The sequence below is a fragment of the Dipodomys ordii genome, unplaced genomic scaffold (assembly GCF_000151885.1).
Source record: "Dipodomys ordii isolate 6190 unplaced genomic scaffold, Dord_2.0 Scaffold43, whole genome shotgun sequence".
Classification (NCBI taxonomy): domain Eukaryota; kingdom Metazoa; phylum Chordata; class Mammalia; order Rodentia; family Heteromyidae; genus Dipodomys; species Dipodomys ordii.
In genome coordinates, this window is record NW_012267259.1 from 11,452,290 (window position 1) to 11,474,368 (window position 22,079).

The window sequence follows — 22,079 nt, forward strand, 5'->3', positions numbered from 1 at the left end:
TTGAAGTTCCCTGTGGATGAGTGTGCCTGAGCATGGGAGAATTACTTTTTTCGTTTTCTGAGTTAGATTGAATTTTAAAACTTAGAAATTAATTTTAAGAAATAATAAAGATGGATATTTGGGCTGGTTCTCACTGCAGTTAGCTAATGTTGCTTCTATTTGTGCCTATACAAGTTGAGAAAATTGATCATAATTTCCATTTCTAAGAAAAGGTTAATTCTGCTTAATTCTGATCTGTTTTTACCATGTCTATTACTGATCCCAGCCTTATCTTTATGCATTCTGTAAAATGTACATATTTTAACTAATAGGATCTTTATGGGAGTATAGGTAATAAAACTGTATACTTCTCTGTATAATTCTTAAATTTTCATTAATAGCTTGCAGACTTTTTTGTTGGATGGAAACTTTCTCCAGTCCCTTCCTGCTGAGTTGGAGAACATGCACCAGCTCAGTTATCTTGGTCTTTCATTCAATGAGTTCACTGACATTCCAGAGGTACTGGAGAAATTGACTGCTGTGGATAAACTTTGTATGTCTGGAAACTGTATGGAGACCCTTAGGCTACAGTCTTTAAGAAGAATGCCTCATATTAAACATGTGGATCTAAGGTAAGTATTTTTGAGAAATGTATCCCATCAGAATGGTTGGATTATATTTGTGGAATAGTTTATATTCCTTTTGGTTAGATTAGTCAAAGGAAATGAGGCAAGTTAGTTAGTTGACTAGTGCCTAGTCCAATTTCCATTTAGAGGGAAAAATACTGAAGAATAGTAAGGTTTGATCTACCATGAAACTTGTTCTAAAAAATTGTCATTGATAGGGGCTGGGAAGGTAGCTCAGTGGTAGAGCGCTTGCCTTGCATGCCTAAGGCCCTGGGTTCGATTCCTCAGCACCACATAAACAAAAAAAAAAAGCCGGAAGTGGTGCTGTGACTCAAGTGGTAGAGCACTAGCCTTGAGCTGAAGAGCTGAGGGACAGCGCCCAGGCCCAGAGTTCAGGCCCCACGACCGGACCCAAAAAAAAAAAAAAAATTGTCATTGATAAATGTCTTATGTCTTGAATGAGTTGTTTATTTTAACTGAGTTATAATTTATATGAGTGAATAAGGCCATTGAATCAGCACTATTCATAGTGAATGAAAATGATAAAATTGGAGAAAGGTGGAAATTTTTCTCTTAATCTTTCTTAGTTGTGGCTTATCTGAGGAATTTATAATGATTAATTTCCTTTGATTTTCCTACTATAATGTAGCAATTAATTATACTTAATTTCATTTCCAACCCAGTAGCTTTATCCTTCCTTAGTTTACTCTTCTTTTTTTGGGGGGGGAGGTCAGTCATGGGACCTGAACTCTGGGCCTGGGCTCTGTCCCTCAGCTCTTCAGCTCAAGGCTAGCAGCAATCTTATTACTTGAGCCACAGTGCCACTTCTGTTTTTTTCTGCTTATGTGGTGCTGAGGAATCGAACCCAGGGCCTCACGCATGCAAGGCAAGCACTCTACCACTGAGCCACCTTCCCAACCCATTTTACTATTCTTTACACAAATATAAAATCCATAATCTGTTAGACCAATATTTTGGCTACAGCCACAAATCAGAAGCCTCCTTGCAAAAACAGAAGACTTGTATTTTGTATATGATCACAGTAAACCCCAACTGCAAGCAAAGCTCAGACTTAGTTTCTAATGCATGGAGAACCATTACAGAAGGACATTTCATAAAATTTCTCTTTCTAAGGAAGTAAGAGCCTATCATTACTCAAGTTCTTACAGAACATCATTTAGAGGTTACCCCTTAATACTATCTAGTCCAATTTGATACTTTTTCAACAATTAATTTCCTACTACTAAAGATTGATGCCTGCTTCCTAGCCATGTTAAATCTTTGGTAAGTTATTTTAATTTCTGTGCCTCTGTGTTCTCATTTGTAAATTAGAGTTAATAGCAGAACCTAATTCAGAGTTGTGGAGAGATATGGAGTTAAATTGTTTAGCACTCCCAGTACTATTAGTACTACCTGACTGAGAACTCTTCCCCTCTCTGAAACTGCTTAGCTGACCTTGGCAGCTTTGCACTCTATTTGTGAAAGGTGGGTCTGTCCTTGCTTCACTATCCACTGTCCTTTCTGTGGCTAACCACAGGCCCTCACTCATACTCTTCCAGAGTCATTAACCTAAAGTAGTATCATCCTTTCTTTCTTCTCTTCTCCTTTACTGTGGTTTAACCTGTAGAATTCACAATACTGCTCCCACAAAAAATAGTTTGACTTTGCCTTTCCACAGAATGAATGAATCAATCTTGTCACTAAAAATCTTAATTTGGGAAAGTGTAATTGTTATCATTTATCATTATTCTGACTTTGAGAACCTTTCAGAATAGGAGCTGACACTTTTGTCTTGTTAACTTTCTTTCAAAACTGTTATCATGATTTACCTCTGAGTCACTTGGATTTTGAAACCTATCATGTTCCAGAAATTAAGTTCTTAAGAGCCAAGGGTGATAGGTTACAGTGATCTCAGGTACAAACATGAAATGGTTTCTCTTACAGGATACTTACTGCAAGTAAAAAGAAATCATTCTTCCTGATCTGGCTTAGCTTTATTAATCTAATATGTCTAGAAATAATAATTCTTATAAAAAGTATTAGAAATTCTTCACATTTCTAGTTCTAACTTGTGTTTTTTTAAGTTATATTAGATATAAATGACATTAGATATGCATATGGTGGGTAAGTATCAGAATAGACATTCAACATTCTATAAACATTGAATGATTCTGAGTACACCCCAAAGCTAAGGAGGGAAAAAAAAATCTGACCAGTTTTGTGTATAATTCTGCCCTAGTACTTTAAATTGTTTCTAGTGGAAGTTATTTAAGGAGGAGTTTTACTTAGTGTTTCTAAGTGAAAGACTAATGTTATTGATTGGGTTTCCATCACCAGATTAAAGTGATTAGTTTTATTTTATTCTTTTCCTTGCTTTTGATGTTCTTTGAGTCTGTTATTACCTCTTTGGCATTATTAACTATCATCTCCTTCAGTGCAAGTACTGCCCAATTCGCTTTCCTTAATCTCTTCTCTGTCTATATTTTCTGCCTTCATGGTTGCATGTTCTCTGGGCCTTCCTCTCTCACCTTTTGTCTTGATGCTAATTATTCTCCAATATTTCTCCTAGTTCTTCTTTATCACTTTGGGACCAGTTTCATTTCAGCTGCCAGCTGGAGCAGTTCTCCTTGCTTTTTCCCTATTGACATATTTAACCAAATACATGTGAAACAGCCCAGTTTCTTTCTTTACTCAGCCAGTTGTTTTCTTTTTTTGCTTATAGTAATACCACTTCATGGTTATCCCTACACAGAACTTTTGGTTATACATCTTATCTACTAGATTCAATTAGTTCTTTCATACCACTTTCTCTCATCTCTTCTTTTCCATTTTCATTGTTACTCTTGTCACCTACTTGAGCCATTTATTTCCTTTGTTCAGCCTCTCAAGCAGGCACAATGCTGCCCAGAGCTGTAGTTCTCTAGTTCAGGGCATTCAAGCATACATATTTGCTTTCTGCTCATTAGCATACAAGGGTGAGGCTCTGTCTTAGGGTGCTCAGGTCTGGTCCTCCAGCCTGAGCTAGCATGCCACATATTTGCCACCTTTCCACCATGTGTAGAAATTGAGACTCATTTTTTAGAGATGTGTTATGACTTGACATTGTCACAGAATCCAAGTGCTTTTTTAATAGATTCATCTCATTGTACAGGGAACTGACTAGTGAGGGCATTGTTAAACTTGCATGGTGAGTCATATGTAATGTAATCTATGTACAGTCCTGTGCCACAGGAACGTATGGCAGTCTGTAAGAAATTAGAAGTTTAGAAAATAGCTCTATCACCATAGATAATTTGAACATTGCTCATTTATCCTTGAGCCCCCAGTACTAGCACTTTGTAGGAATAGTCCTTGATAAATATTGACTGATTACCTTCCTCACCATATGACCTCTCCCCTTAATCCTGCACTTAGGCATCAACTCTTCCTGTACTCTTCTTTTCAGTACAGTCGCCACTGTGGACTGCTTTTCTTCTACCATGCATATCTTAAATTCAGTTTTACTGGGGAATTCAGATGTTTCCTTTTCCACAGCATCTTTTTTGAACATTCTCTATGTTCTTATGTCATCATAGCACTTAACCATGTACTTGTACGTCCTATATTGAATGTTTTGAAGTATATCAGATTCTCAAACATTACAAAATCATTTGAAAAATACTTACCATCACAAAGCCATTAGCTGTCATCATTACCATAGCCCTTCACATTTTTACACAGAACTGTCATATTTTTCAGGACAAGAAAGGTATTTTCCAAATTTCACAGATGAAATAAAGCTCAGAGAGTTAGATGGTTTGGTCATGGTCATCTATACAGTGTTAAGCAGACATCTGGGGCTAGAATGTAATATGCAGACCAGTACAGCCTCAGTGAAGGTTTATGAAATAAAATGCTTGTATGGAAGTGAATTTTAATTACATTTTATCTCTTAAAAAGTTTATCATAAGCCAATCACCTTGGCTTAAGCCTGTAATCTTAGTTATTTGGGAGGCAGAGAGTGGAGAATCAAAGTTCCAATCCAACCAAAACCTACCGGTGGCTCATACCTATAATCCTAGCCACTGAGGAGGCTGAGGCTGAGATCTGAGGATCACAGTTCAAAGCCAGCCCAGACAGGAAAGGCTGTGAGATTCTCACCTCCAATTAATTGCAGAAAAAGCTGGAAATGGAGTTGTGGCGTAAGTGGTAGAATGCTAACCTTAAGCAAAAGGAGCTGAGGGGTGGCACCCAGGCTCAAGAGTTCAAGCTCAGGATCGGCCAAAAAAAAACCAAACAAGTTTTAGAGTCTCAGTTCTCATCGATGGCTGGATGAGATGTCATACCCCTGTCATCCCAGCAATTCTGGGAGTATAAATATGCGAACCACATTCCAGATTGACCCGGACATAAAAATAAGTTATCTTGAAGAGTAACCAACCTCAAAATGGTTAGCAGTATGTCTCAATGGGTAGAGTGCTTGCCTAGCAAATGTGAGTCTCTGAGTACCCTCCACCCACCCACGATTATCCTAAACAGGTGTGTTACTGGCTGTCCTCAAAAATGTGTGATATTTAAGTGTTGGCAATTTAAGGTAAACAGTATGAAGGTAACTCCTTTTATCTTACATTTTATTTTGTCTCCTGCTTAGACCATTACTTTTATTTTCATTGTATTAGTACAGTGAAGTGGTGTGAATCGATGCTATTTTAAATGAAGATGATAATACCGTGTAGGAAGATTATTCAAAGTGTAGTTTGGGGAAAACATGGAACATTTTTTAGTTCCTGCTGTCTATTGTCTCCAAAATGAAATTCATTTTTCCTTTTGTGTACACATTCTACTTATCTAGTGAACATTTGGAAATAGGCAAATTGCTGGGTTGAGGCCAATTTTTAAATCTTCAAGCCTAGAACAAAAAATAAAAAGAGCCAGAAAACATCATCTTGTGGACATTTGAAGACCCATATGTTGGCAGATTCTAGCTCTATGCTGTCACTCATCCTTGTGTTTTATGCTACCACTCTCAATAATTTATTTACATTGTTTTATTTTTTTTGAAGGATAGAAACTCATTACAGAGAATGTTTAGTCTTTTCCTAAACTCCATCCAATAAGTATCAGTTCTCTTCAGTTAAAGGATCTACACACTTCATTGGCTTTGTAATGAAAAGTAAAGAAGGGCTTTGTTATTACTATTATTTTTTCAATTTTAAATTTGCTCATAGGAAAGGAGGATACCAGTAGGGGAGGAACCCAAAGGCGTAACTCCCCTGAACATTTAAAATACTATTAAAATGAATTATTAAAACGAATTCTAGGAAATGGAAACATGGATTATTTTATGTTGGTGGTGCTGTGTGTATATGCTTGTCCGACTCCCCACCCTACCCCCTACGTGCCTTTTTTTGGCTTTTTAGGGAGGGCAAAGGGGATCACAGAAAGGGAGGGAGGAAGGGTGAACAAGTGCAGTATTCAGTATACATGGTATTTAGTATACACTGTGAAAGTGAACTGTGGAACTTCGGGCAGGGATAGGACCGGGAAACTGGGAAAGAGTAAAGGGGTGACATTGTCTAAAAGAGAAACATATATATTACCTGAATTATGAAATTGTAACCCCTCTTAGTATTAACATCTTTCTACTAATAACATTGCCTTTAAAAAAGTTTAGTCATAGTCCACTAAACTAAGGGTTAAGATTTCATCTTTATTCTGAAGAAAAATTTTAAGCTAAATTTATCTTTGTTATATTGGTTCCTAGTCCCTGTTACTAGTTGTCTTGTGGCATGTTACCATATCAACTTAAGTCAGTTCACTGGTTTTCATGCCTAGATTTCCCCTATGTCTTATTCTCTCCTAGAACTGATGATCCTAATTGGTATCTTTCATTTTAATGAATGCTGAATGCCCATTTTCAATATTTCCTACTCTTTTCTCTTTGATTTAGTAGTTCACAAATAGAGTTAGCTTTAGTTGTCAGTCCTATACTTACCTCCATCTCTGTTGTTCCCATTCTTTGTACTACTCATTCATTATTTGTTTCCATATTGACTCTTAATTCTGTATTCCTTGACTGTTCATCTCTCTCCTTCCTTAAATATTCAATGAAATTGCAATATGTTTAATACCATTTGTTTTCCTTTGTCACTACCAGTATGGAGTCAGGAATTTAACAACCTAATTCTTTGGAGATAGATGCCTAAATGGATTTTTATTTTCCTTTTGAAAATGAATTAAGATATCAATATGCTTGTTCTTCTTCCAGACTTCATGGTTTAATATGTTATGAAGTCTCAGACCTCTTGGAATTATAACTAAAAATATCCATCCAGTGAATCTGGCCAGTTAAACAAGGCCATATGCTGAAATTAAAGAAGTTAAGGAAAACTAATGCAGTGAGACTTGAATCCTTTCACATCACCCCAGCATGTTAGAGTGTAGAAAATTGTTTATAGCATGCAGTTAATTGTAGTTTCTATTTATATCCTTTTCTCTGCAAGACTGAACATAATTAAGAAGCTTGTATCAGACGAAGTAGAGTTTCTGCAACATATTACTCAGCTGGACCTACGAGACAATAAACTTGGTGATCTAGATGCTATGATTTTCAACAACATCGAAGTTCTGCACTGTGAAAGGAATCAATTGGTGACATTAAACATTTGTGGCTATTTCCTAAAAGCACTCTATGCCTCCTCTAATGGTATGTAACATGTGAACATGTCAACATCAAAGCAGATCTATTTTCTCATGGCCATCCTCTCTACTTTACTCATCTTCTTTAAAATAAGTGTCAGTTTTATCCATGATAACAATCATAAGGGCATTCTAGGTTAGTATTTAAAGAAATAAAAAGGAAGATTTTACTGGACCATTTTTTAAAATACTGTGGTATTTAGATAAATCATTTCCACATTGATCTGTTTTTCCTGTTAAAGTAAGGAGATATAATGAACTATTTTGGGAGCTACCTTGTTAAGATAGTAGCCTGGAACCTTTCTCTTTACCTGGTGTAAAGGGAAAGCCTGCTGTGGGCTCTGTTCAGGACATACAGTTTGATGTTCCATTCACAAACTGAACATACCTTAAGATAAACCTGAATTATGTATTTACCATTACCATAAAGCAAGAGTCTTAATCATCTAATAAGATCTCTTCCTCAGTATATAAAAATTGTAATATTTCCAAAAAAAAGAGCAAATGTCATATGGCACATATTTACTAAGGTGGAAAACTCAGTACCCTTCAGTTAACAAACTGAATAAGAGCATGTATTATACAAGTTGTAATTGATTAACATTTATTAACTACACTATTCTTATTGTCATCTCACTGAAAAATTATCCAAACTTTAAGGTTTGGCTGAAAGATTATAGGATTTAGATCGCTGGAGCATATAAAATGGGAGGAAAAAAATCTGAATGTCACTTATTTAGCAGTTGAGAGAGGACAGAATTGTGAATCTGTAGAATTAATTAGTAGAAGTAATTATAGAATGTATGGTTTGGAGTTAGATGATGAAATTTCAACCCTATTACAGTAAGCTATAAAGACACAAGGAAATGTTCTTAGGAGACATGTGATAGAAATGATGTTTTCAGACTGCTAATGTGAAAGCAGTGTACAGATGCATTATGGGAGAAGAGTGAGAGTACCCGCTAGTCCACTATCTTAGGTTAATGAGATGAGCTTCCTGGGAGTTGTAGCCAGGGCTACAGATGCTGATTTTCAGTTCATCTACTCTGAGGTAGGTATTAGAAACTATAAATATAAGATAAATGGAAGGGAGAGGAGAGTTGGTACCACAAATGCATCTACAAGTTCCTCATAGCTGCACAGAGTGCACAACAAGCTGACAAGCAACTGCGTGACAAGGGTTCAGCACAGCAGAACATTTTAGAAAGTTCCCTAATGAACAAAGTTCTTGGTGAACAATAGTGTAACATTTTATAAAGTTTGGAAGAAGAGTTTTCAGACTTGAGTGAAGAAGTAATTTGTGGCTCTCCAGAGAGGGCCTACTAAAGAAGGCAAAAGACAAGATCTCTTTGGTTTTATGGGTAGAAACCTGAATGTTAAAAAAAATGATACTCATTTGGGCAACTATTGGGATACAGTTTAGCACACTTAGAAAGAGATACACAGTAAATGAATAGGAAAGTAGGAAATTGGAATGAATGGCTTATTTCAATCCTTTCATAAAATCTTGTCGTTAAAGGTAGAAATTACCTTTACTTTCCTACAGTTTCAAAGTTGGACAATATTGTTGTTTCTAAATAAAATACACAGTAGATAAGGCACAATAATGATACTCTGCATGCAAAAAGTGTCAATTGGACAGTAATGTTTTTGTGGATTTTTCTTTTCCTCTTAGAACTTGTTCAACTCGATGTTTACCCAGTTCCAAATTATCTTTCTTATCTGGATGTTTCAAGGTAAGAAAACAAATCTCAGAGTATTAGTTCCAGGTCTACTCAGAAGTTATTTAAATGATTCTGAATATATAAAGGGTTTTTTTAGGCTTTAGGGGTAACTAATAAAAGTGAAATGTAGTAGTTTTATTCTTTAAAAATATGATATACTTTTAGGAATAGCAATTTCATGTTTCACTAGCAAAAAAGTTCACCTTAAGGTAAACCTGAATTTTATATCCACAGGGACACTGTAAAACAAACTCTTAACTATTTAATAAGACTGCTTACATCACAGCTCTTCTTCTAAGTGCTTCATCTATTTCCATTAAAATGCATTGTGTACTGTAGTTTAAAGAAGAACTAAGGTGTTATATTGGATACCAGTTTTTTCCCCTGTGCTGGAGTTTGAACCCAGGGTCACATGCATTCTAGGAATACATTCTGCCAATTGGATGGCAAGTTTTGGGTTGAAAGTCTAGTGAGTTGAGGATCATGACTTGAAGGCCCAATAGCTTTTAGATTATATTAGTCATGTCTTATGTGTTTCCCTGGAATATTATTATTTTGTTTACCCCTTTGTTATTTTGTGCATCTATTTCCTTGTCAAGAACACTTTAAATATTACCATGTAAGCCTTTTCAGTTACATTATCTCATTTTTTGGTAAACAGACCATTTTACCCTCTGTAGTATATTTATTCAAGTGGCCACATATATTATAATAGATTTTTTTCTAATGACACAAATATATGATTCTTGTGTATAGCATGTATTTACACAATTTGAACCTCAAAATTGTTAGCACATTAAAAGTGAAGCTTATTTTAAGTAAATTACAAGAGAAATATCCCAAATTTTGAAACATGTGAGAGTCTGTGGCTCCTACAAAAGTAGCAACCATTAAGTCATGTCAATGTGTAAATTTCTGGTATGTTTGTTAACTGTGTCCCTACATTGTGATTACAACTGCAGTGTGATGGTTCATGCAAAGAATTTTAGTTATTTTAATAATACACTGAATCATAGTTGTGTAACAATATTTAACTATTGGGAGAATTGCTACTATTTTTAATTTTATTATAACATTATATTTATTATTTAGTACTTATTACCAGTCATGATAGGATCTTGGAAACTGTTGTTTTTTATTTTTAATTTTTGGATGGGGGATGACTTTTAATTACAACCTTTGATCTCTGTCTCCCAAGTAGCTAAGATTATAAGCTTGAGCCACTGCACTTAGCCCATTTGACTGTTTAATATAACTGGAAGTATATGTGGATTTGATTTGCTTGCCTGTTTATTTCAGTAGACAACACCACTCTCTAAACTTGCATGGGTCCTTATGCCCATTCTGGGAACTAGAATTTCTTAAACTTGAAAGATGATGCAAATGGTGTGTTTATGTTCTTTCTTTATTTTTCCTGTTGTAATTCATCTTGTTTGTAAAATAATGCATGTATTTTTTTATACATAAACTCAAAGTTTTATTAGTTCTTTGTAGTTATTTAGAGCTTAAAACCATATTTGAGACAAAATTTAATTAATTAATAATTTATATTTCTTATATTTAGGAACCACTTAGAAAATGTGCCTGAGTGGGTATGTGAAAGCCGAAAGTTAGAAGTTCTGGATATTGGCCATAATCAAATATGTGAACTTCCTGCCCGGTAAGTATTACAGATCAAGGTAGAAAATGTGAAAATATAAGTGCAGTAAAAATGCTGATTTAGTATATTATAATGAACCCCTAAAAGAGTTTGCATTTTAAAAACTTGTTCAGTGTTGTCTTGTCTCCATGGAGTAAAGAGTACAGCAAGGCTTAGATACGCAAGCAGATGGTTAAAAATTCGACAGAGCTGTTTGGTGGAATATTTTAAACAAAATAAAGGTTTAGAAATTCAACAATGATATGAGTGGTTCACCCCTGGGAACTTTCTTTTAACATTTCTCTCTTACCCATAAGCAATTTTTGTTTTCTCTGGAGTATAACTTTGGTATTGGGGTATTGGCAGAACAATCAATCATTAATCTTTGGAAGAGCAAACTAGATTCTCTTTTTTCTTTGTTTTTGAAATTCAGAGTAGGAAATTCAAGACTTTCTCTTCCTTATTTTCCCTTACTCTTTGTTATTATTTTTTTATTTATGATGTCCATTTTAATGGAAAGACTTCCATAATAGCTGAATGATGGAATCTAATTTCCATCAATATGTAGACCATATTTTCAGGTTGACTAATTATGACACAAAGTATCACTGAGCCATTGGACTAGCCAGCAGTTCATAACCACCAGAGCTATCCTGTACCATCTTCAGCGATGACGGAACTGTTCGTCTGTGATGTCCACTGAGGTCCTCTAGCCCCATGTGGCTGCTGAACATTAGAAAGAGAGCTGATGTGATCAAGGATATGAATTTTAATTTTGTCTAATTTAGGTTGTCACTCATGGCCAATGGCCACTCTAATTTAGATTTAGTTTTTGAACATTTCTAGCCAGTCACATAATAGAGAAAGTTATTTTGGTCAGTGTTCAGTCTAATATCTCAATGAAAATACTGCAAAAGTATGTCACTGTTTTGTAATTTCTTAGTGAACCTTTGTACTTTAGCTGGATTTCTACTTTAGGTTGCTTTTACATCATCTTTACAGGTATGTAATTACTACTCCTCTGTTTTCAGAAAGGAATGATGATGATAATCATAGTATACGTGTTACAAGTGGCTACTGAGCACCTGGAATGTGACTGGTTCTATAAGCATGAAACTATACTCCATGCAACATATGAATGATATAGATTAATCACATCATAAAATATTTTATGCATAGTGGATCAACTAAAGTGTACTATAAGAATTCTTTTTCTCTTTTAAAGAGGCTACTCGAGAGTTTAAAATTACATGTGTGGCTTTCTTTATATTTCTGCTGGTAATATTGTTAGAATATAGCTCTCATAAAGGAGAGCTTTTCAGTGTCTATAAAGATCTGTTAATTTTTCTTTCTTCTTTAGCCATACATTGTACTTGTAAATTTGAACCGTTTTCTGCCCTAGAACACTATGTTTTGAGTTTTTAGGTGTTTTAGGGCTTTTTTAGCTAGTCATCATTATTTAGAAGACTGCTGTGAGTATGTGTGAGTGTGTGTGTGTCACATACCCAACACTTTTAGAAGGGGAACACCTAAAATAAAAATGGCGACTATTACTAGAGAAAACATTAGGAAAAAAGAGTTTACTATTCTCTTTCTTCCTGTTTCTCTGAATATCCCTGCTTGGGATCCCTCTATCTACTAAATAGTATGTTAGGAACTAAGGCCTTTGTTTTTTTTAGAGGCTACAAGAGAACATTCTACATGTAAACACACACATACACACATGTAAATAAATAGAAGATAACTGGTATTTTACTTAGATTGGCTGTGTATCAGTGCAGTTTTTAGGTCATCTAAACAAATCTCATTCAAAGAAAATGCTAAATGCTCTATTGTTCAAGAATTTAAAGTCGTTCTCAGTGTGTATTATTTTAAATATGGACAAAATTTAATATGTATTGTTTTTTATGGTGTAAACTTGGTATTGGCTTTATTATTAACATAGTATTCATACAAACCAAAGCTTTAGTAGAATTGTTTTAATATTTAAACTTTAAGTGAACTATGTGAAAGGCTAAACAAGATGGATTCTTATTTAGAAGTAGAGAGATGTATTCTAGTGGAAAAAAAGTATTTTTGTGCTTAAAATATACAATAATTGAATTTAATCTGATAATTAACCTATTACTCATTCTATAGTTGATCAAACATGCATTTTTTTTGATTGGTCGTGGGGCTTGAACGCTAGACCTGGGCACTGTCCCTAAGCTCTTCAGATCAAGGCTAGCATTCTACCACTTGAGCCACAGTGCCACTTCTAGCCTTTTCTGTTTATGTGGTGCTGAGGAATCAAACCCAGGGCTTCATGCATGTGAGGCAAGCACTCTACTGCTGAGCCACCTTCCCAGCCCCAAACATGCATTTTTTAATTTTGAAAAATTGAAGCGGGGGGGAAGGAGAAAGATTGGGATTGGGGGGGAGGGGGGAGGCTGGGAAGGGATGTGAAGGGTAAACAAAAGGAGGAGGCTGCAATGCTTGGTAAGAAATGTACGCATTATCCTGCCCATGTAATTGTAACCCCTCTGTACAGTATCTTCACAAATAAAATAAAATTTAAAAAAAGACGAAGACCAAAAAAAAAAAATTGAAGCATCGGGCTGAGAAAGTGGCTCAGTGGTAGAGTGCTTGCCTTGCACTACTACATGAGGCCCTGGGTTTGATTCCTCAGCACCACATAAGCAGAAAAAGCTGGAAGTGGCACTGTGGCTCAAAATGGTAGAGTGCTAGCCTTGAGCTGAAGAGCTGAGGAACAGTGCCCAGGCCCAGAGTTCAGGCCCCGTGACCGGCAAAAAAAAAAAGAAAGAAAAATTAAAGCTTCTTTTTGCTGAACACAGTTGGCTCACACTTATAATACTAGCTGTTCAGGAGGCTGAGATCTGGACAATCAGGGTTAGAAGCTGGCCCAGGGAGAAATACTCATTAGACTCTACCTCTGAAATAAACAGTAAAAAAGCAGGGCTAGAGATAAGCTCGTGTTAAAAGCACCAGACTAACAAGCCCAAGCCCTTAAGTTCAATACTACAAAAAAAAAAAGGAATTTTTTTTCATCCTTGTCTTACATATTAAAAATACATAGCAATATCATGAGCAAAATTTGAGTTACTGAGTTGGAGAGACCATTTCAGAGACTTCCCTGTGACAGCATAACTACAATTGACCTGCATAAATAATCTGTCCTGTTACATTGAGAGCTAAACCTGCAAATTTAGATATCTTTAATGGTGGGGCCCATGCTGTCAAGGGCTGAGACAGGTTACTAGCATCATTGTAAGCAAAGAATCTAGTTTTGAGTAAATAAAGTTGTACTAATATGTGCGGTGATTTTTGACAATTGTGGATGAAAAGTTCCAAAATTTCAGTTATATATAAGTTCAATGAGTCTTTGTAAAAATGTGATGGCTGTGGTTAATAAAATAGTGCAGTATGTTCTTGAAAATCTGTAAACAGTATATTTTAAATGTTCTTTCCAAAAAAATGGTAAGCAGGCAATGAAATGTGTGTTAAATTGATTTAGCCATTCCTAATGGATACGTGTGCATCATATATATTATATATTATATATAGAATGTGTAGATAGGTAGGTAGATTGATAGATACATTATAAAACAGGAGGTAGATGAGGAAGCCTCTTTCTTTAGCAATGTAAATGAATAGTGAGATAATAATAGTGAGATAATAATAGTGAGATAAAATAATAGTGAGATAAATTATCACCTGGCCTTTTCCACAGCCCTTAGATATCTGTGTTTGAACTCGGGGCCTGTTTTAATCTTTGAGATGGTCAAAATGTTGATTTACATTAGATTAGCCAGTATTCATCATAATGCTTTGAAGAAATATAGCCAAACTTTCAAGGCTCCCAATAACACAACCTATTAATGCATGTAAGTCTCTTTAAGAGGGAGTATCTACTTTGTGAAGGATTAAATTAAAGTTAACCCCAAAATATACAGATTAATGAGCAAAGGGAGAAATGATTAGGATTATAAAATATATATAAGCAAAACTGGAATATTTTTCAGTTTCATAAATTCAATTGGATAGAAGAATCCTTTATTTAATGTTGATCCTTTATGTAAAGATTGCTCAGCTGTATTTATTTAGATTCAGTGTGAGTAAAACAAATCATTGTTGAGTTATACATAATGTATACCCTACCTTGGCAAAGTGTACAGCCTTTACAACTTACCTTGTGAGTTTAAAATAGACTGATCTCTTCACTGACTTTGTGACACTTGTTTCTTACTAAGTAGAGCTTTGTTCAATATTCCTTTGCATAGTCTCCCCCACTCCTTTTTTTGTTTGTGTGCATGTGTCAGGATTTTTTGCTCAAGGTAGTGCCCTATCACTTGAGCCACAGCTCTACTTCTAGATTTCTTGGCAGGTTTTTTGTTTTTGTTTTTGTTTTTTTAAGATAAGAGTCTTATGGACTTTCTTGTCCTGAGTGGCTTCAAATCATGATCCTCAGATCTCAGCCTCCTGAATAGCTAAGGGTATAGGTAATTACAGCTACCAACTCCTAGATCCCACCTTCTATTTTAAGTGTAGAACATATGAAAATATAAACATCCTCAAGTGTATATTCAAATTAGCTTGTTAGTTGCTCTGAATGGCTGTATGATGTTAGAGGAAAGTTTAAATCTTTCATTTATTTTCTAATCTTAACCTCAAATTAGTTTTAAGAAAATTGCTTCTGTCTTTTGTCCTTTTGTATAGCTTATTTTGTAACAGCAGTCTCCGGAAATTGCTAGCAGGACACAACCAATTGACAAGGCTGCCTGAAAGGCTAGAAAGAACCTCAGTAGAAGTCTTAGATGTGCAACACAACCAGCTCATTGAGCTACCTCCTAACCTCCTCATGAAAGCCGACAGGTAAGAGATTTGTCTGTTTGGTGTAGTCATCTGAGTCTCTATAAATAGCTCTCACTAGCATTCTTGTCTTCTGTAATCTAAGACCATTTTTCTGATTATCTAGATATCTATCCTAGAAAGTGGTTTTTGTCAGCCACTCCTCTTACCATTGGTAGGAAATGGGACTGTGATCATACCATACATTCTTTACTAGTTTCATTGATCTCTGGCCAGGGAAGGTTGTTACATTGTGCATAAGCATTTATTGTGGAATGTACATATACCACAGGATGAGAAGTGTACTGGAGTACAGCTACATAGTCAAAACTTTACAGGCCACTTTAGGCTTAGATTAATTAATTATGTTAGTACTTGCTTTTCCTACTTTCCCATACTATGACTATGTGACAGAGATAGGTTTTCCTATTTGCTTAGCTGTTATTATCAATCCTTTACCAGTTTTCCTCTCATAATTAAGCAATTTTTAAAATAATTTTCTTGCTTTGTTTATGTTGTTACACTATTCAAATAGAACCTGCTATTTGAAAAGGAATGATTATATTAGCTGAAATATTTCTACTAATGCAACAAGACAAATTAAAATATGAAGTGAACCACTAAAAAAGAGGGGTTCAGGGAAAGCATTGCTTTCATGAACAATATAAACTAGGAATGCCAACCAAAAAGCATTTAGCCAGAAATCCCCACAGTTAAGTTATGAGATTTCTCTAACTAGACTAATGCAATTAGAAACTTAGGGCCAGTAGAGGAGGAAATCTGCCTGCCTCTGGAGGACTTGATAGGAGGACAGAGCATGCTAAATGCTTTTCTGCCATAGTAGAATTTTGCAATAAGGGTTTAGTGAATTTTAGTTTGTGAGAGAAAAGGAAATGATCAGAAAGCAAATGTTTAGGAATATGTATTCCTCAGCTTTTGTTTTTTAACAAATAAGTTGCTACTTCTTTAGCATAGTAGCAGTTGGGTTGCAAAAAACTCAAGGATTAAAATAGTATTAGGCAGAGATGGGATTAGCTCTTTTTTAAAGCACTTTAAATTATTTTAATTATTAGACATTATATAACATTGTATCTTTTTTAAGTATTTCTACCAAACTGCTGCTTAAGTAGGTTGACTTTACTACTTACTTACCACTTTCAACAACCTTGGTAATGGAGGTTTTATCTTCCTAATTTTCATAAAATTTATTGTATAATCTTTATTTAGACATAATTCACATTCAGGAAAATGTATGGGCATTATGTATTTGTTCTGATGAGAGTTTTAGAGAAAGAGTAAAATAGTACTGACCTTAATTGAAGCAGGCTGGCCCAGAAAATATGACATTTGTAACATTAACAATAACTTTAAAGGAAGGAGCCTTTGAAATTGGCAGGTGATTTCAGTGGTGATTTGTGTTAGTTTATGGCTTAACAGAGCCAACATCATATTGATCTAGTAAGTTTGTCTTCTGACAAACATTGAAAATGAGTGACATAGCTATTACCCCCAACAAGCTTACACTCTAATGCAAAGTTTGAAATAGCTACCCAATAAAGCATTATTTAAAAAATGGCTTAAAAGAGAAGACTTGGACAAGAAGGTTGGTCTGGCATATATCTAGGTTAATGGTATAAGAAAGCCTGCATTGTTGTTGTGCAGTACAGCAATTGCTGTTTGTATTTAGTAAGTAGCTTCAGACTTTAATGCAACTTTATTTCCTTCTACTGGGTTTGCTCCATAATACAAATCTTTAAAAAAAATGCTCATTCTTTTTTTCATATATTTTTGTGACAAGCTATTGTTATCAGTTTTGTTTTGAATTAAATAATCCAAGGGAAGGTCTTGAAGGTTAAAATGGCTTAGTTCATGCTTTCAAGCACAAGTCTCTTGAGAGAACTGACAGGAAAATGTATTTGTGGGTGCAGTCTTGAGAGTGTTCACTTGATCTGAATCTTACTAAAATCAATCTCACAATTTTAATTGCATGATAGTGTCTAGTAAGTATTACAGAATAGTGTGTATTAATCTGCTGTTTCTGTTGGCCATAAAGCATTTAGTAATCAAATAAGAGATGAATCAAATTTAAAATTAGATGACTTTAGTAAATTCTTCATTTTCCTTTGAAAACTTGAGGCCATTTTACTAAAACTTGTATACCATATTGCTCTCCGAATTCATCTTTGAGTATTATTTATTTTGACTTGCTTTTCAGAAAGCAGCAGCTCATTGAGCGCAGTGTAGATGCATTGGATTGTCATTCTCTATCACATAAATATAGACAATTATATGATCAAAATAAATGAATTTCAAATATAAAAATAAGTGATGGAAGTGGTGCTGTGGCTCAAGTGGTAGAGCGCTAGCCTTGCACTGAAGAGCTGAGGGACAGCGCTCAGGCCCAGAGTTCAAGGCCTTGACCGACAAAAAAAAAAAAGTGATAAGCTTTGCAGCTCAGAACTACAGACAGATGTGAAGTATGATGGAGCCTATACTGCTGTGAAATTGACTGATTTTGTGTCTTAAATAGGGGCAGGTTTGGTTCTCCTGGGTAAACTGGCAAATATTTTAACCTGGGTTTTACAACTCAATTGCCTGATTTTGTTTTGAGTTGAGAATGTTTTGTTTGTTTTGTTGAGGATAGGGTCTTCCTGTTAGCCCAGGCTGGCCTCATCCTTCCGCCTGTGACTTCTCAGTACTGTGATTACAGGTATGTACCACCACTTCTTGGGTGGTGGATTTTCTTGAGTTAAGGATTTTCTTGGCAAAAACTCCAGAAAAGTTTCAGATACTTGGTTGTCATCAACAGATGGGCAGAAGAAGGGGTAGGTGATTTCCCATGGGTCAGCAGACTGGATGAGTCACTGCCAGAGGTACTGCCATCCTTCTGTTCCTTCCTGAAGTCTTGGCAGTGACGGACTCCCTGTCCACCTAGCATCTGCACATGTGTTTGATGGCCTGGCAGCTTCTCCCAATAGGATTGATCTGATTAATAAAACCAAAATGGATGCTTAGGAAGGAAAGTTACAGATCCTTGATTAGATGGCCACTCAAATGTGTTTTTATGTCAGGTTGGAGTAGCACAAGGTATTTTCAAATCAGGAGTGGAGAAATATCTATCTATCTATATGCTACTGAGGTTAATGGTAATTACTCATTTGTATTTGTTACATCTCCCCAGAGGTATTAGTCACATCATAGACCATAAGTTTTAATGACTCAGACAGAATATGGGTAAATATCAGAGACTTAAAAAGGAGCAAAAAATTTAGAAGCACTTGATCAATTGACCGTGACAACTGGTGCCTTTTGGCAAAGACAGATATTTCTGGCATTTTGGAAAACTAAGTTGCCTACAAAGAATATGTGTGTGACATTTACCCATAATATGAAAATTATATAGGTCCAGTGATATTTCTGGATATTAAATATGTCCCATTTCTTCTTTATGTAAGTGTGTTTTTCAAATATTTTAAGGTAGTGGTTGTTACTCAGGGTTGTTAAACACCAAAATCAAGTGGTCAGTTTTTCAAACCCCAAAATCAGTTAATGAGATTTAAGATGAACTTAATTTCAACTGCCTCCACCCCTGTTCCCTGAGGTTTCCTTCAGTCCTGGGGAGTGGATGGATGGAGCATTGGAGAGTGGCTTATGATGTGATCTTGACAGAGTTGGAGTTGTAGTGACAAACTCCACGTGTTGTTAACCAGAACAAAGCTAAAGAGTTTAGCCAGAGGTTCTAAGCACTAAGTCAGTTGTGAACGTCAAGCCAGGAATAGACCATCCAGAGTGCTGCCTCTGCAGAGAGGCTACCTTGGTGATCTTTGCCACTACTTTTTTCTAATCTCCTAATATGAATAGGATTGACTAATTGTATTGGTAGCATTCCCTTATCTGTCCCCAGGAAATTAGAATGCATTGGGGCAGGTGGCTGTGCACAGTAATGATTCTCAGATTGTCTACTATTCTTTTAGATAGATTTTGAGACCTTACCATGACCTCTTTACCAACTAAGAGTTAAAAATAAGAATGCAATGAAAATTCCCTTGTTGATTCTGAGGGGCGGTCACAGTGTGAATGACTGGCTGACCTGGGGCATCTCCTGTGGGGCATGCTCTCCTTCAGCAGCCTCAGAGTGTGACAGGCTCTAATCTTAACTCAGGAGTGGTGGAATGTGAATAGAAAGAGAAGCAGGCACCACATCTTAGCAAGTATCTCACATACTTCCACTCCTTTCACTCCGAGGCTCCATGTCAAACACAACCACATTGAGATCGACTTCAGGGAAGAGAAGAGGGGACTGGCCTGGGGCAGTCCTTCAACTACCATTCAGGGATAAGAAACTTTTTTTTTTATGCTAGAGGCCATTGGATATTTGTAACATAATTCTCCAGCCTTACAATATTATCAATAAAGGCAAATGAGAAGCATTTGTGTTTGTCTCATCATCTACTAAACAACTTCATGTCCCTTGTACTGCGACAAGCTGGACATCCTCCACTCCAGACATGCAATTTGGAGGGCTAGCATGCAGAAAATGTATCTACTAAAGAAAAATTGGCATTTGGGTAGATAAAAGAGAAGCAAGAAGGGGAAAATTAAAAGTTATCCAAGATAAAAGTAAACCAGGACCTGAAGAGGAGAAAATCCTTTCTTACTCAATCTAAACAGAACTCTCTTAGTGTATCTTGTCTTTGTGATGCTGATAGCAGGTGGCCCATTGATTGAAGTGTCTTGTAAAAATAACTTGATGTCATGTAAATAAACAGAGAAAAGATGAATAAATCCATATTGCTAATTCCTACAGCAACACCTGTCTTTTGAAATATTTTCCAAATTATTGTGAATCCAAAGGATTACATATATTCAAAAGAACATTTTGAAATATTAAAAAAATCAAGATACTAGGAATAAAATTGACAAAAAATGAGAAGAGGCAATTGAACTATCAGAAATAATTAGTACATTGCCAGGTAAACAATATGCAATAGGTCAAATAAAAATTTACTAAGGGACATTTAAGAAACGCAGAAAATGAAATAAGTGAAAGTGAGATAAAGCCAAGCAATAAAGCACTTCACTTCATTAGGATATAAAATTATATGCAGCAGGTTGTTTTTTTGGTTTGTTTGTTTGTTTTTTGCCAGTCCTGGGGCTTGGACTCAGATCCAGGATATTATCCCTACTCTCTTTGTACTCAAGGCTAGTGCTCTACCACTTGAACTACAGCACCACTTCCAGCTTTTTCTGAGTAGTTTATTAGAGATAAGATTCTCACAGACTTTCCTGCCCGGGCTGGCTTCAAACCACGATCCTCACATCTCAGCCTCCTGAGTAGCTAAGATTACAGACGTGAACCACCAGCAACCAGCTGTACAGCAGCTTTTGTAGACACAGACAATAGCCATTAAAAATGCAATATTTAAGCTGTGCAAAGTGGTGGATGCTTGGGATTCTGAGATCTATGCCACCCTGGCTATAATATAGAACAAGACCCTGTATATATTACCAAAGGTAGATATATTACTCTGGAGCAGCCCCCATTTAAAATAGCTTAAAGGAAGACTACATACTTAAGAATAAACTTAACAAATGTGTAAAAGCTAAAGTAAATAAATGGGACAATGACCACTTTTCTTGGACAGAATGACTTAATATTAAGTTGAAAAGGTTTTTGTGTTATACTGTAAATTTAACAAAATCTTGAAAAAAAATACCCCAGTAAAGGAGTTAATACAAATTGATGCTACAGTTCTTAAGAGAAAAGAAATATGCAAGAATATCTAGGAAAACCCTGAAAAAGTAAAATGACAAGGGGAAGCCAAACCTTGCCAAACTAAACAAGAGTTTTTGTTCTTTGTGCTAAGATAAATTAGAAATAGGATGTTCATACCAGTGAGTGTAACTTAACACCCAGAATTTGGATTTGACTATTATTCTCCAGAAAAGGAGCCAGAATCATTGGAAATAGGATTGATTCTACTGTTAGAGCTGGATGAGACAAGATAAACCAGAAACTGTCAAACGTATATATGCAGCCATGGGCTGATGGCTCATGCCTGTAATCCTAGCTGCTCTGGAGACCGAGATCACAGGATTAAGATTCAAAGCCAACCTGAGCAAGAAAGTTTCAGAAACTCTTATCTCCACTGTGGAGATAAGAGTAACCACTGAAAAGCCAGAAGTGGAGCTGTGGCACCAGTGGTAAGAGCACTAGGCTCGAGGAAAAAAAAAAAAAAAGTTTAGGGACTGAGCCCTCAGGTCCTGATTACTAGGCAGTCCTGTATACTTGAGCCACACCCCTAATCTTTCTTGCTCTAATTCTTCTTCTTCTTCTTCTTCTTCTTCTTCTTCTTCTTCTTCTTCTTCTTCTTCTTCTTCTTCTTCTTCTTCTTCGTCTTCGTCTTCGTCTTCGTCTTCTTCTTCGTCTTCTTCGTCTTCTTCGTCTTCTTCGTGTGTGTGTGTGTGTCTGGGTCTGTGTCTGTCGGTTGTGGGGCCTGAACTCTGGGCTTGGGTGCTGTCCCTCAGCTCTTTAGCTCAAGGACTAGCACTCTACTACTTGAGCCACAGCACCACTTTTTCTGC

At 35.9% G+C, this 22,079-nt stretch overlaps 1 protein-coding gene across 1 annotated transcript in view; it reads left to right on the forward strand.

Moving 5' to 3' along the window:
* Positions 1–22,079, forward strand: part of Phlpp1 (PH domain and leucine rich repeat protein phosphatase 1) — a gene marked incomplete at its 5' end in the record, with an annotated part of 167,591 nt that overhangs the window by 120,011 nt on the left and 25,501 nt on the right. Inside the window, 5 exons of the mRNA XM_013018896.1 lie at positions 381–611; positions 7,088–7,290; positions 8,959–9,019; positions 10,572–10,667; positions 15,363–15,518. Of these exons, the coding sequence (XP_012874350.1) occupies positions 381–611; positions 7,088–7,290; positions 8,959–9,019; positions 10,572–10,667; positions 15,363–15,518 (747 nt within the window). The remainder of the gene's footprint in view (positions 1–380; positions 612–7,087; positions 7,291–8,958; positions 9,020–10,571; positions 10,668–15,362; positions 15,519–22,079) is intronic.